General features: G+C 38.1%; 2 protein-coding genes across 2 annotated transcripts; one reads left to right on the forward strand and one right to left on the reverse strand.

Moving 5' to 3' along the window:
• Window positions 1–375: 375 nt before the first annotated feature.
• LOC140780268 (2,3-bisphosphoglycerate-dependent phosphoglycerate mutase 1-like) lies at window positions 376–6,964 on the reverse strand. Its single transcript, XM_073125689.1, has 9 exons — window positions 6,659–6,964; window positions 5,772–6,058; window positions 5,239–5,462; window positions 5,016–5,134; window positions 4,745–4,901; window positions 4,460–4,561; window positions 4,237–4,356; window positions 845–895; window positions 376–760 (listed from the first exon to the last, which is right to left on the reverse strand). The coding sequence occupies exons 2-8, from the start codon at window positions 6,040–6,042 to the stop codon at window positions 851–853; spliced, it is 1,038 nt and encodes a 345-aa protein (XP_072981790.1). The 5' UTR covers window positions 6,043–6,058; window positions 6,659–6,964; the 3' UTR covers window positions 376–760; window positions 845–850.
• Window positions 6,965–11,930: 4,966 nt separating this feature from the next.
• Window positions 11,931–12,997, forward strand: LOC140780602 (FCS-Like Zinc finger 5-like). Its single transcript, XM_073126257.1, has 2 exons — window positions 11,931–12,377; window positions 12,635–12,997. The coding sequence occupies exons 1-2, from the start codon at window positions 12,049–12,051 to the stop codon at window positions 12,789–12,791; spliced, it is 486 nt and encodes a 161-aa protein (XP_072982358.1). The 5' UTR covers window positions 11,931–12,048; the 3' UTR covers window positions 12,792–12,997.
• Window positions 12,998–15,059: the final 2,062 nt, after the last annotated feature.

Consider the following 15,059-nt stretch of genomic DNA (forward strand, 5'->3'; position numbering starts at 1 on the left):
GTAGAGAATTATATCCACAGTCCAGGATTTGACAAAAGGCAAGAGGAAAGGAAAAGGACAAAGTGACGGTTCTTTATTTCCCCTGGCATGATGGATGAGATGTGAGAGACTTTTGGTTAAACTAGTCAACTGATCTTATGTATATGACGTGTAAGATAAATCACTCCATTCATCTCTAGGAAAATGGTGCATCCTGTAAGCATTCTCACTACGGTTATCATATACAGTGCATGTCTCATTGTAAACCGTTAGTTAGGACCACATCGTATCCTGTCATAGTTGGCATCTCTATTACCGCAGCGCCCAAAGAGATTACTCTTGTGCATCTCTTAATCGAAGCAGAAGAAGACATTGAAGCTTAATTACGAAGACAAGGAAATAACACCGTCAATGCTCATATCAATCAAATTACAAGACTTCTGTTATTCATTCTGGATCTTGTAACGAGAACTCAGAGCCATACATCAAAATAGAATCTGTGAATCATACTATCAAGACTTATTATCATCCTATATCTTGCTTAGACCTAAGAAATTCAGCAACACAACCACTTGTTCCTTTCATGGTTACATGGTGAGAAACTTACAAAACAAATTTAAAATAACCGTCAACATGCTGAGTCTAGGAGTACTACCAATTCTATGACGAGCGATTTCACATTTATAGAACTACTTTCAGCAACTAAGACGTCGTAATGGTGCACTAAGACATCATTATAATAGTGCACCGTATATTTTGAGCCATTGCTAATAAATTAAACCTGCAAAACATAGGAGACATATACATGAGGAATCTTTGTAATTTTGGACTGTACACAGCCGAAGTAAAAGGCTAACAGACTTACATATATCTAGTGAATCATCTCGTCTAGCTTCTGTCTGTAGAGAGCCAAACTCTGTATTCAAGAGTAACAAAAAAAAATATTAGTGCAGATCCTCACAAATAAAAGGAAAAATAAGTATCAAGAGGCATTTGTTCTTACAGATGTTATATAGGAAAATATGTAAATTTGTAATTTCAAGGTTCTTACTTCATTTGTTATATCAAGAGGCATTTGTTCTTACTTCATTTGGTGCCAGTCATACTAAAAGATAAGGAAATAATTGCAACAAGCTGATATAAGCCCCTCTATTGAGGGGCAATATTAAAAGAAACTAACAAAAATTTTGGTTTCATCCTCATTCTACCCCCATACAAATCTTCTGACAGATCAACATTTAACCTGCTTTCCTTTCTAATGGTATTTATTGATGATTTCTGCATCTGTTTTTCTTCTTCCTCGAAAAGAAAAACTCTGCTTCCATTTGGCATCAGGAGAACAGACACTGCTTCTGTAGGAAAACAGTAGTAAATGCTATTTTATCAAGGTGGTTTCATTTCATTAAGCAGCTCTTTCAACCCATGGTATAGGATATTTTTCTAACTAGGGTATCTTACATCTCCGTTTTATAATTCAATGATTATAGAATTTTCTTTCCTCAATGTACTGTATACTCTTGAGAGGAAGAGCTTTTTCATTGTCCAATGACTCTAATCATCAATCCAGTCAGTATAGGTAAGTTAGTGTAAAATTTATAGCAGTAGTATGTCAATCATAATAGTCTGGAAAGGGGAAATTGTTGATGGGTACCCTCGGAAGTAGTCTAGGGCAGTTGGAAAATATAGATGTAAGCTATTTTATCTAGTTCCTCGTCGATTGAAGTTTCGGCCGATCCCAATTCGTATCGTCAAAACGGATCGGCCGATTTGGCCATTCTCCGATCTAAGTCGCCCGAAACGGATGGCCGATTTAGCTGATACAATCGATATGTATCATTTTTTCAAGCAGTCAATCTCAATCCCGAAACTGATATTTAGAACATGCCTTCCCCTCTTATATTCTATCCCTCATGCTAATATCATTCTAGATATGAGGCTTATTTATCATTAGACCCGACAAGCTCAAGCACAGTTCGAACCCACCCGATTTTAATTAGACTAAGCTCGGCTTGTTTGAGAAAATCTTTTGCGCTTGAGATAGTAATGGGTGGTGTGGGCTTAAGTTTATGCCCGCCTGTAGCCCAACCTGTTATGCATATTTATTCTCATTATTTTTTAGTTACACATCGGATATTTAGTAAACTAGATATCAATATATAAGTATATTCCTACAAAAGAAAACTAAAATATATTCATGGAGGCTGCCCGATAAGATATAATATTTTTTTAATTTTGGCCTATTATGCCCAGCTCAAACCCAATATCTCATGGGCTAGTAGACGGTAACAAGCTATAGTATTCTAGTCCAGTCCAAACCCAACTCGGCTCAAGTAATTTCTGGGTTAGGTCATGAATTCCGCCCCAAAAGCCCGGCCTACCCGATGATCAAAGTAATATTGCAAATACACATAATTCATCACAAATATCACTTCTTTTTGGCAACTAGTGCAACTCCTATCATTTCTTTTCTTTAATCGTCATAGCTCCATATTTGACAATCTAGCCTTTCCTTATTTTGTAACATGTCTAAACATCGCATGGTTAATGTGTTATAGTTTATAGTCTTGACAAGTAACTGCACGATTGTATTGAGGAGTCAAGTGGACACGATCTAATTACAACAGTCTCTAAGGTCATTCCAAAGCTCCTAAACAGCTCTTATTGTTATATGGTGGCCCTTGTGATAAATAGCCATACAAAACCAAAAGAACTTACTTTTCAACCTATACAAACTACACCTGACAGGTTGGAAACTTCTATTCGTCTCCTCTAAAATCAACTTAAAGAAAAATAAATTTGCCGACTAAGTAAGGGAGATGTGTAGGGTGCTAGATGGCACCCCTCCTCTCACCTCGCAGCAACGATCTATTGCTGCAAAATGGCTTTTATTGGTAAGTAGTGGTGGCAGACTACTAGAGGAGATGTTTCTAGCTGGCAGAGGTAGTGGAGATGGGATGTTCATGAGGGCAAGGGGAACGGATGTGTAGTAATTGTGATGACGGGATGATAAGCAAGAAGAGGAAGACATCCACTCAAGCTGGTTATCTCTTATGTTAGATCCACTTTGTAGGATCCTATTACACTCACAATCAGCTTTATTCCCATAAGAATAGTTAGGGCAGCGGTGATGATGAGGAGAAAGCTAGGAGTGATGGGGAGAGCTCATCGAATGAGGCTCAGTGGCATTGGCCAGTGGTGGAGCCTACGTGTCATGTTAAGTTCTTCATCTCTCTCTCATATTCGCGCCTCTCTCTCATGCTCACACTATAAATCTTTCTCTTCCTTTGTTCTTCTGTCATACCCAGCATATGCTGCGACAGGCAATGGCTGGAACGGACCATGCCATAAGTACGGCAATCCTTAGAACTAAGTATCATTCTTTCATAAAGTTGTTCACAAGATCTTTGTCTCACGACATTACTTCAACATCTAACCCAGTTAACTAGCCTATATCAAAAAACACACACATTTACCTCATTTAAAGCTTGCACTACGTATTCTCAAATTGAGAGAAAATGAAACCTAATCGCTAGTTATGATGATGATCATTCCATTCTTCTCTTTTCTTGAAAGTTCATGAATTGAACAAAAGGTTCTAACACCAGAGTTCAAATACGAAAAGATTCTATTCTTTTCTTTCTCAAAATGCTACAAATTTTTTTTTTTTGAAAGCTCATGAATGGAACACAAGGTTCATATACCAGAGGTTGATAATATGATCTTTTCAAAAATGAATTGCCAGTTATGGTGGGATTGCTTTCCCTTGGATCACAGTTGTGCATCTATATCTTTAAAAGATTCCTTTTCTATTTTTTGTTGTGGTGTGAGTAAATTTGTCTGTGAAGGATACAATATCAAAAAATAAGAAACAGATGCATTTCATGATGGCTCATGATTCATGAAGTGTATCTAAGAGCAACACTGCGACAGTTAGTACGTTCTAATTTGTTTGAATCCATTGCATCTGAATTGGTAAGTTCTAGCAGACGTTCTCATTTTGTTTGAATCTGTTGCATTTGACGCATCATTATTAACTTGTAACAGAAATTAATCCATTAGCTTCAAGAAATGTACTAATCTGTTGATATATGCTTGTTTTTCCCCAGAAACAGAATATGCTCAGATATTACATGTTGAAGGCAAGAATCTGAGTTATTGCTTTCATATTAAGTGGCATATTCATAACAGGAACAGATAACATGAATAGTAAATGGAAATATAGAAGTAAAGAATGCAATGTGGAGATCATTTGCATACCCTGGTATAGGCATATACACCAGCCTCAGAAGGTGCAACTGGGCTGCCTCGTCTAATGAACTTTCCTTCTTTGAATATATAAAGCATTGGAATGCCGGTTGAAAGCTCAAGGCTGATTACCTGCAAAAAGAACAGCTTTACTTTCCAGCTTGGAACACATAAGCATAAAAAGAACATAAACTTTCTAGGACTTCAAATTATAAACCAAGGGTACTAATATCACCTCTTGAGAAGTCAACTTGTCAAGATACATAATGATAGACCTCAGTGAATTTCCATGAGCAGCAATCATCACATTTTTCCCGCTCAAAAGTTGAGGTTCAATCTATTAATCAAAAAACAGCTTTAAGTAAAATAAAACTTAGATAGCCATATTAAGTATCTAAAATCTCTGAAAGAACTAAGGAACCAACTGTGGTGGAGCATTGGAGAATCAGAAAACATCCAAAAATGGGAGAAAAAAACACCAACTCAAGAGGTATACTAAATTATCTCAAAATTTCCTTACTTGTTCTTTGAAATAAGCAACAGCTCTTTCTGCGCACATCTCCAAACTTTCACCGTTTGGGGGAGGTATATCATAACTACGGCGCCATTCATGTACTTTCTCTTTCCCAAAACGATCAGCAGTTTCTTGCTTGTTCAGACCTTGTAATTCACCATACCTAGAAGATGACACAGTCGACAAGGTAAAGATGTAATCTTCAAAATTCAAATGCTGCTATAAGTCAAGCAGGTGATGATCGTGTTGAAACATTGTACAATAAAGAACTCCTCACATTCTTTCATTCAATTGCCATGCTGTTATCACTGGAATGGATTGTTTCTTTGTTTCTTCACTGAAAATTTGACTCCATTTGTGGGCCTTTTCACTCTCATTGTGCAAGACAATAGGAACCTGAAAAATAACATCATGAAAGGGAGGGGAATAAGTTGCATAGTTAGAACAACACAAGAAGTTCCTTCATAGTATTTAAAAAATAAGGTATCAGCGACAGAAACCTTCTTGCGACGATGCTGTGTCATGGCAAGCATTGCAGTCATTTGAGCACGAATCAGAACTGAAGTATAGATCATGTCAATAGGAATATTGCTTATTCTTTTACCCGCTTCAATGGCTTCCTCCACACCCTTTTGGGTCAAAGGTACATCAACACATCCTGTGAACAGATTTTTCTCATTCCAAAGAGACTCACCATGACGTACCAGTATAAGTGCAGTTTCATCTGCAAAACAGGTGAAAATGGCAATATTAAGTTTCCAGAAAGGACCAAATTTGATATTAATGAGGAGGAACCAACATGCAAAATATGTCCAAGATGTCTGGCTGCAGCTGTCCTAATGTGGTTTAACAATTAATTAGAAGCAAAGAAGCTTGAGTTTTTCTCTTCACAAGGTGTGGTTGTTCTTCCTTGTTATAGACAACTCAAATATCGTATGCAAAGTCATGGAAACTAAAAAAAACCAATCTGCATAAATCCATGGTTCCATGATTCAACAAGAACTGCATATGGAAAGCAAAGAACAAGACTTACTTGATTTCTTCCGAGAATCACTAGAGTTTCCATTTGATGGTAATTGAACTGGATCCGCAACTGAAGAATGCAAACTTGATGCACGAATAGCACCTAATTTCCAGCTGCCAGAGCAGCGACTTCCTCTTGTAATGAGCTGCATGTCAACTCCAACACCCGTAGAGATCATTTTGACTGACAATATTCCTCTTCCACTTTGGAACTCGGAATTACTGTAGCATGCATGGCTTTGGATAGACCCGAGGGCATGATGGAAGGTGGTTGCCGCCATTCTGATCCAATATAAACTGAAAGAAGACAGAAAATTTAGTTACCTGATTCATTATTGCAGCAGAAAAAGAAATAAAATGATTCCATTGACATTTGGATTAGGACGTAGAGGCATATCATCAGCCAGTTCTCTATATCTCTAGTTGATGGGTTCCATTGCACACAAATTGGATTATCTTGAGGCACATTTAGTTAAGTTGTCGGCCAAAAACTAATAACAGACAGATCAATTTTTACAGGCAATACGCCATATCCCAAAACTAAATTAGTTTCTATTACAGATAAAGCTGATTGAACATTTGATTATTTCAATAAATGTCCACTTGACGATAAAATATAAATAGCTAAAAGAACAAAATAGAAAGGCAACAATAATGCATGACAACAGTATTAAGAGAAAAGGCACCAAAATCGAATTATTTCTAATGATTTAATGCTAAATCATAAACCCTTGTCAGATCGATCCACCTCAGAAAAATTCGCGATCAGAACCAAATCGAGAATGAGTTAATACGCCAACTCGATCCAAGGGCTCACATTCACAAAGAAAGCAGAATATTTCACGAATCAGATACCCGAACTCGTACGAGAGCTTAAGCGATCAAAATAGGGCTCACCTTTTTATAGGTTTTTTTCCTGGGGAATCTTGTAAACACCAGATGGATGGTCTCCGATGAAACCGAGGTGAAGAAGACGAAGTAGGCGTTTGATTTCGTTTTCGGAAGAAGTATTTGAAAAGTAATTAGAGGAGATCGCCAAATAAATGAGGAAGACGAGGAGAGGGAGGTGAGAACGAGAGGGTTTGGGTAGTTGGCAACAACCCCTGGGGGGGGGTGGGAGTCGTTTGTTTTTTATAAACACAAGCGGCGTCGCCAAACTTGGCGGAGGTCGAGGTGGTGGGTTGGTGACAAGAACAAGTAATTAGTATGCAAGGTCTGACCAACATGGCAACATAACATAACGATGGGGGCTTTTTTGCAAAACATCGACACTAGTACCCAAATATCAATTCTATGTGGACCTTTTTGTAAAATTGCTGACTTTAGTTTTTTAAGAGAGATTTTATATTTTAAAATAAAAGCACCCTATATTTCGCCTTTATTATTATTTACACCGAACATATTATTGACAAATTTGCACATTAGAAATGCTCATAAAATAAAGAGTTATGAATTGGAGACTCTAATTTGATAGACTAAAAGATTGTGAGTCAAAGTCAATTTTAAGCGACTCTTAGGCTCAGATGCATGATCAATTACGTCAAACTAGTTCTTCGGTAAGTAACGATGAAGGAAGTCGATGGAACTTGGAAAGTCTACTTCCCTTTCGTAATCAAACTGTTTTCATTAAGATCGAGAAAAGCACCACCACCAACTCATTTTGACTACAATTTGGCCACTATAAGAGTATTTAGGTATTAAAACAGCTCTTCGAGCTCCCAAATTCCAAGTGTCCTATGTGGTATCCCAAGGCCAACTATCTCTGGGGCATTTTATTAACGTAATATAAAATAAATATTTTTTTATTATTATAACTTTTAATTTATTTGGTAAAGTATTATAATTGCAGCCACATTAGCCCCTGTTGGCTGTTGGCTGTTGGCTTCGTTCAGCTCTACAAAAGGTTTGACTGCTACGTGTCAACGGGGAGAATATTCTATGGAGATATTCTTGCAGTGTGGAATCTAAGTTTGGTAAGACCGAATTGCTGCTTATCTCAGGCGGGGCGAGCTGCACGGATTGGACAGTGTTGCAGCTCGTTCAGGACTGTAGTAAATGACTATCTCTTAATCTCGTGATCAAGAGTTTGCTACACGAGTCGCCAGAATAACTCCGGAGCTCATTCGTTAGCCGGCCATGCTCATGCTGCTCGATCACAATCGACGGCAATTTGGGCTGGCCTTCTTCTTGATGAGATATGTAACTCTTCATTCACATGAATATAATAGTCTACAGACTTTTCTTTAAAAAAAATATATATAAATAATAATAATAATAATAATAATAATAATAATAATAATAATAATAAAAACGTCGATGTTGAATTTTCTTATGCTGCGAATCGAGTCCGATTTTCTTATGCTGCGAAAGAGTCGAAACTCGTGGCTACCTACACTTGCACGTTTGCAATAACGATCTAATTTTTTATATCACGTTTTGTTGTTTAAGTTGCCTTGTCAAACTTGAAACCTTCAAAGTCCAAAAGCCCACAAGCTCTCAGCTTCAACGGTCATGCTTGCACTCCACCTAATCCCTTTTAAATCTAGGGATTAACCCTAGATTAGTGTTGACGTTGTTATTGGGCCAACCAACCTGATAATTAAACACTTTATCCAATAACCATATGGGCTTATTCAATACTATTTGGCAGCAGTGTGCCTTAATATATTGGGCCTAAACCCTTCATAGGCCCAATCCATTGAGCTGAAAGCCCCAAAGGCCTTCCTATCTTTCTATTTTTTTTAAAATATTTTCTTCTTCTTTATAAATAGGTATTAAAAATTAAGAGGGAACATGCAACCGACATTGCTGAGTAAGCATGGATCCCACCAAGTTACCGCATCATACTAAGTGTTTGCCTTCCAATATTTTATGTAATAGATCATGTGCCTATAGATAAAATAAAACATCTTTTAAGTTTTAACTATCTTTTTATATACAGATAGAGATAGCATTAATTTTGAAATAAAATAGGTGTTATTCTTTAAGTTCGAATTAATCCTCAGACATTAAGGAAAATTTATGAGGCACAAACAATACGAGAGACCTAAAAAAATTATTTCATATTTGAAATTAGTTCTTCCTCCTGGCTGTCAACCAATTATTGTGGACCAGCTTCTGCATGATTGATTCCAGCGATATCCACCATGCTCTCCTGTAGCCGGTCATCTAACTCTATCTCACCTTCTCGACTAGTAAGATAGTAACTGGGCTTTTATTCATTTGCAGCACTGCATATATTAGTGTTAGAAGAGATTAAGATAAAGTTTTAGACACCTAATTTGGTCTGATCAAAGTAAGCATGTATTGATTCAAGAAGCAACCCTAGTAGGCTTACTAGAATGGAACAAACCATAGCTCTCAATGAATAAAACAAAAGACAAGCTCTTATTCATCTAGAATGGTGGTAGATTTAATTCCTATTATGTTATTTTGTGGGTGTTGTAATTGACAATAACATGTTTGACATGAAAGTCAATATATATATATACTGCTAACTCACGGATCCCAACCTGTTATAGCATCATTTGTTCCCTACTTCTGGAATAAATCCAATTAACGTGTGCCCACTTCTTCCCTTCCCAGTGAGCTCACAGTCGGTTTCCAACCAGTCGATTTGTATTATTAATTTCCCCATGTGTCTAGGGATGCGAAAGAGCATAGCTTGAGTGAGCCCAACTCTGATTTGAGAGCTGGATTTTGTTCGGCTCTAGCTGGAAAAAATTAATTTAGTTCGGCTAGATAGCTCAATGGCTTTAATATATTTATTGGGTTGAGTTTAATATACATAACAAAACAAATTCTGAAAGCTAAATAAAAAAGTATAAACCCTAAAAAGATAAAATTAGCATATAAAAGTATACATAAATAATATAAAATTCTTAATTACACATGTGAATATAGAGTAATACGTCCAACTTGGATTATATATATATAGCTCAAGTGAGCCAATGCCGACTCAACTTGATTATATTCTTGAGCCTAAAAAGATCGGGTCACTTAGAGCTCGAGTTGAACTCATAAATTTTTGTAACAATCTTATTTATACTGGCCCAACTTTACTAAAGTTTAGAGTAGGTGTTTTTTCTCTAGAGATTTTTTCTTGTGTCGACAAGCTTTCTCCTTCTCCTCCTGTCATATCTCAAGTGGCTACAAAAAGAGAGATGCCTTCTATCTCTTTTTCTCATTATATTTTTTCTTTATTTATTTTCATCTCTCACCTCAAGTGTTGCTATTCTCTCTCCTTCTTAGTTGTAGTCTTCTCCTTCTCATCGCCTATCTATGTCTCCTCTTTTTCGATCTGTGCCACTTTTAAGCTACCGCTATACCTATGAGGTTTGGAAGGTGATTGTCTAATATCTCAATGTGTCTTTTAAGCTCGATGTCCACTGGCTTAAATACAATCGGTCATATATTGGTGGTAATTATGATAAGTTTAAGACTTTCATAATTTATAGGTCCTACCAATTGAATAATACGAAAATGTAGAAACAAGAAGTGTTTTGAAAACCCTAAATCCAGCACAGATATCACTGCCTAGCTAAGGCATGTAAATAGCCATAAAGTATTTTGATCTGTGATCCGACGGAGCAACCGCGCAAACACGAGAGGCCCTTTTATTGGCTAGGCCCTTCTGCGAAAGGATGTAATCAAAGCCAATTTTAATGGTTCCTTTAACCCCGCTGATGGGTCAGCTAGTCTCAGAGCCATTGGCATGACTATCGATGGCAAATCGCTCATTCATCAATGCCAGAGTCATTCATTCCTCCTCGTTAGGACTGAAGCACTAATTCTCAAGCTCAATCCCTCTTTTTGTCGCTTCTCATCACTTCGAGAGGATTTCACTAATGGAACAGACGACAGTTTAGTATTCGTAGCATCATTTTTAAATATTATCAGGTGTTGTCGTCCTTTACTTTTATTACTTTTGTCCATATTGTCACAATATATATATATATATATATATATATATATATATATATCGGCAGTGTCCTTTTTCCACGTCATCACCGTAATGGGCCCACTACAGCTCTTTCGTAACTTTCGTCTCGTAGAGCCGGCCGGGCCCAGTAGACTAAATTTGATGTGGACAGTGGCCCTACACTACGCCCTCGGTTAGTCGGGTGTGCTCATCCCAGTCAGCGTGGGTCCCACCTCCATAATTCATCGTTGGCCTCATCTAACAAGCACCAATCGTTCCGGCCGAGCGATTCTGAGCCTTCCGATCAAGATCTCGCGGATGACGCACTCGACAACCACCCTCTTCTGGCTACTGGCTAATAGCCGGTGAGACGGCTTCTCAACCCGTCCAAGGAGCTGGGAGAGAGAATGTTGGGGCTCCTAAATGGCTCTATATGAAAAGGAGATGAACTGATGAAAATAAAATGAAATTAAGCCCAGTGAAATATTAAGGACAAAAAATAATAATCAAGTCATTTGTCACACCTGTGAGTGCAAGCGACCTCTCACCTAATCTTTAATACAAAAATTACTACTAAAATGGGCTTTTGGATGTTGATTCTATTAGCCTTGTTTTGTTGTAGAATATTGTCCTTCACAAGCTATCTCCAGGTTGACAAATGATTGGGCTCAAGATTGTAAGGGTTAAGTATTAATATTTGCATCGAATTAGAGCCATAGTGTAAAAGGAAGTTGCAAAATTGTTGTCGTATTTATTTGACACTTTTGCTTCAACGAGGCAAAATTTGACGTGAAGGGCTCTAATTTTGTTGGACTCGAGAACGAGTCTATTTTGGGACCACAAATCAATAGCTTTTACACAAATTTTGACTGCGCATCTTGTTATTATTATTTTTTTTTATTTCAAAAATATAGAGTAACGATTACGTGTACTTTAAAGAAATTACAATTTTTTTTGCTACGAGTATGATTTTTTTTACATGTGAGAGATTTTTTTTTTTTTTTTGATAAATATGTTGGGCTAATACGTTATTTCTCTTAATATAAAATAGGATCTAAGTCAGTAAAATCATTGTGCTAATAATTGTATGTATACTTTTCCAAAGAATATCAAAAGTAATCGAATAACAATTAAATTGTCAAAAGGAACAGTATAGAAAAGAACAAAAGTGGCACTGACGTGGATGTCGTGGATACAGAGATTCTAATGAACGGCTTAGATTCTTCTCCTCCCTTCTTTTATTTCCCCTTCCTTTTCGAAGCCCCCTCTCTCCTCAACTCCTCTCTCTCGCTCTAGCTTTGATTTTCTCTCTCTACAAAGCTCCTTCTCTTCATATACTAGCAAGAGGAGGAGGAGGGGAAGAGCGATGTTGTTGGGTAAGAGGCCGAGGCCACCGATGAAGCGAACTACGAGCATGACGGAGTTCTCGACCGATGTGCTCACTTTCGTGGAGGCGTCGCAGCCGTCCGATCAGGAGTCGGCGCCCCTGCCCCACCGCCAGATCCACTCGGGGAACGTGCAGCTGCACGAGGCCCAGCTCGTGGCTACCGGCGTCGGGATCCCGTCACCGCGGAGCACCGGAAGACACCGTAGGAACTCGGAGGACTCCACCGTGGTCGAGATGGCTCCCTTCTTGAAGGCTTGCGGCCTCTGCAAGCGCCGCCTTGGCCCTGGCCGCGATACCTTCATGTATAGGTACTAATCACGCCTCAAAGTTCCATTTTGTTTTCTTCTTCTTCTTCTTCTTCTTTAGTCTATTAGTGATCTTGGCGAACGAGGTTTTGTAGATATCCAAGTGGGTATGCTTCGATTTGTCAAAAGACGAACAAAAAAATTCGATTTTTTCCCCCTCTCAAATCGTCATCTTCTTTTATGCAATCTTTACATGCATATATGACCAATAATTGATCACCTTAATTAGTAGCTCTAATTCTAAGCATGTCAATGGACAGGGGTGACATTGCCTTCTGCAGCCTCGAGTGCCGGCAGCAGCAGATCTCCATAGACGAACGCAAAGAGAAATGCTCCCTTACTTCCATGAAGGAGAACCCACCTGCAATTAGTACTTCAGAGCAACCTAGCAATGGCGAAACAGTAGCAGCAGCTTAGTCCTGAGTCTTAACCCCCATATGTTTCCCTAAAGATTTCCGTAGGCTCCCACAATTAAATTATATGGTGCGCATCTACCATATGATCAAAGTAATTGGATGCTGTTGGGATGTATGGTCTTAAATTAATTTCCAGCATCAGATGTCCTCTCTTTTGCTATCAATTATTTGAAGGAATGGGAGAACCTACACGGCTACACTTCTTTATGGGCCTCTCTCTCTCTCTCTCTCTCTCCTCTTCTCTTCTCTTCTCTTCTCTTCTCTTCTTCCTAATGTAAAATAATTGGACGACTAATTAATTTAAGGTAGTAGGGCGTTGATCTTGAGCTGTTCCTTCTAGTGATGAGGAATAGGGTATCATCTTGCATGAGGTGGGTCCTCTTGATGAGCAATGCCATGGAGGCCACTCTTCTTCAAGTTATTGACACCTTTGGCCTCTCACGGAGTCATGAGCTTCCACTTGGGAAGATGCATCACCAACCCAAACCACAACCTTGCCTTTTATCACCGTCCATTAATCTCTCCACCAATAGAGAATCTTTTGCCATTTTGACATCGACCGGCAGAGTCAAGAGAAAGAGAAGGCCAAAGAAAAAAAGAAAAAAAAATTTGACGTATATGCATAGTGGTGCCCAAAAAGAATAGCTTCCTCCTCCATTTGGCCTCAACTTTTGCCAAAGGATCACCACAAAAGATCTTTCAACGAGTGTGGATATCATTAGAAGCAAATAGATTCTAGATTAAGTGGGTTAATATGTGGATTAATGGGTTAATATATTCAGGGTGTGATAGGCGTTGCAATTATGGGCGGCTTTTAAGAAATTATAGTGTTTGGCATCCAATAGCTTTCGTGGCATGGCACAGTGGGATGTGTCTCCCTCGGCACATCACATCTTGCCGTGGCTGGAGAAGCCATGCCATTATTTAAGACCCTAATAGTCATAATAATAGTGACCAACATGGGCCTTAAATTAATCTAGCCTGGGATTTGGGTACGAAGTCTATCATTATTTTTTCCCCCCAACCCTATAATTTTATTGTTGCTTTCTATTAATCCAACATAAAATGTTACTCTCACGACCCCCACACCTAAAGTTACCTCTGCAAGTGCCTCTATTCTATTAGACAATTTCTCCAAAAAGTCCATGTAATATTCATCATGCTAAACAAAAAAAAAAGAACTCTGAAGTTGATAGATGCACTCCATGATCCAATGAGCAATTAACAAAAGGCACACACTTCAAACTTGGAATGATTTCAACCATCTCAAAGATCTAATTGGAGAATGCTCCAAAGTTATTGTGGGGCTATTTAGTTCTACGGTCAGTAACTTAATTGTACTACGAGACATAGTTAATTTAATTTGTGGGCCATCATCTACCTAGACATAGTCATGCAAGGATTGTAACATCATGTCTCATATAACATCTTATGTTTGGTCCTGTTTAAAAAAGATGGCAAGTTGGAGCAGGTAGCCGACTATTAATTACCTCTTGTTGCTGTAGAATTTGATTCATACCCAAATCGGCCAACATAAATGCAAAAGAAAAAAAAAAATTAACCTATAAAACTCAAAGGCACTAAGCTTCGATATCCAAGAAATATTTCAGATGATTTAATTAGCAGCCAACCACAGGATGTCAATTAGAATCTCACCCTTAGAACATTAATTCTCCTAATTAGAAGGAAGCAAAGAGTACAATCTTCTAACAAGGAGAGTTGTTAGGGAAGAGGTAGTAGGATGTGTAAAGTGGTGAATGTTGCAAACCACCTTGACCTTTCTCTGAGGCGAAGAGGCGATGAGTCACTCGAGGACAATTATTGTTGAGCTTCCTTATTCTCCTTAAGGTCCCCATAAAGGCCTAGCTAATTTGTAAGTTTGAAGTAATTAATCATATGTATTGTCATTAAACTCAAAGCTTTTGATGTCTATTCTTAGAGGGGAAATTAGGTAAATTGAGTCTCTCACAAGAAGCCATGCCTGAGCTGTCTAATGCTAAGTTCTCCACATTAAGCTACTAAAAAAAAAGCCATATATCCATCCATCTCTTAGTGCAACTTGTCTATTATGTAGTGATTAAGACACTAGGATTTAGATGTTAACCAACAATTTGCACATGCTTGGTCGAATTAAGATATATAATTGCCTCTAGATGGAGTATTAAATTTGTATTAGTGGTGTCTAATTAAGGGGCTAATAGTTTATCAGTGTTGAAAGTTGGCTAATTGCAGTTTGTTGTCGCTCCAGTGTTGTGCTGACGTTTGAACG

This window comes from Typha latifolia, chromosome 1, assembly GCF_019914945.1.
Source record: "Typha latifolia isolate L0001 chromosome 1, TyphaL0001v2, whole genome shotgun sequence".
NCBI classification, from domain to species: Eukaryota; Viridiplantae; Streptophyta; class Magnoliopsida; order Poales; family Typhaceae; genus Typha; species Typha latifolia.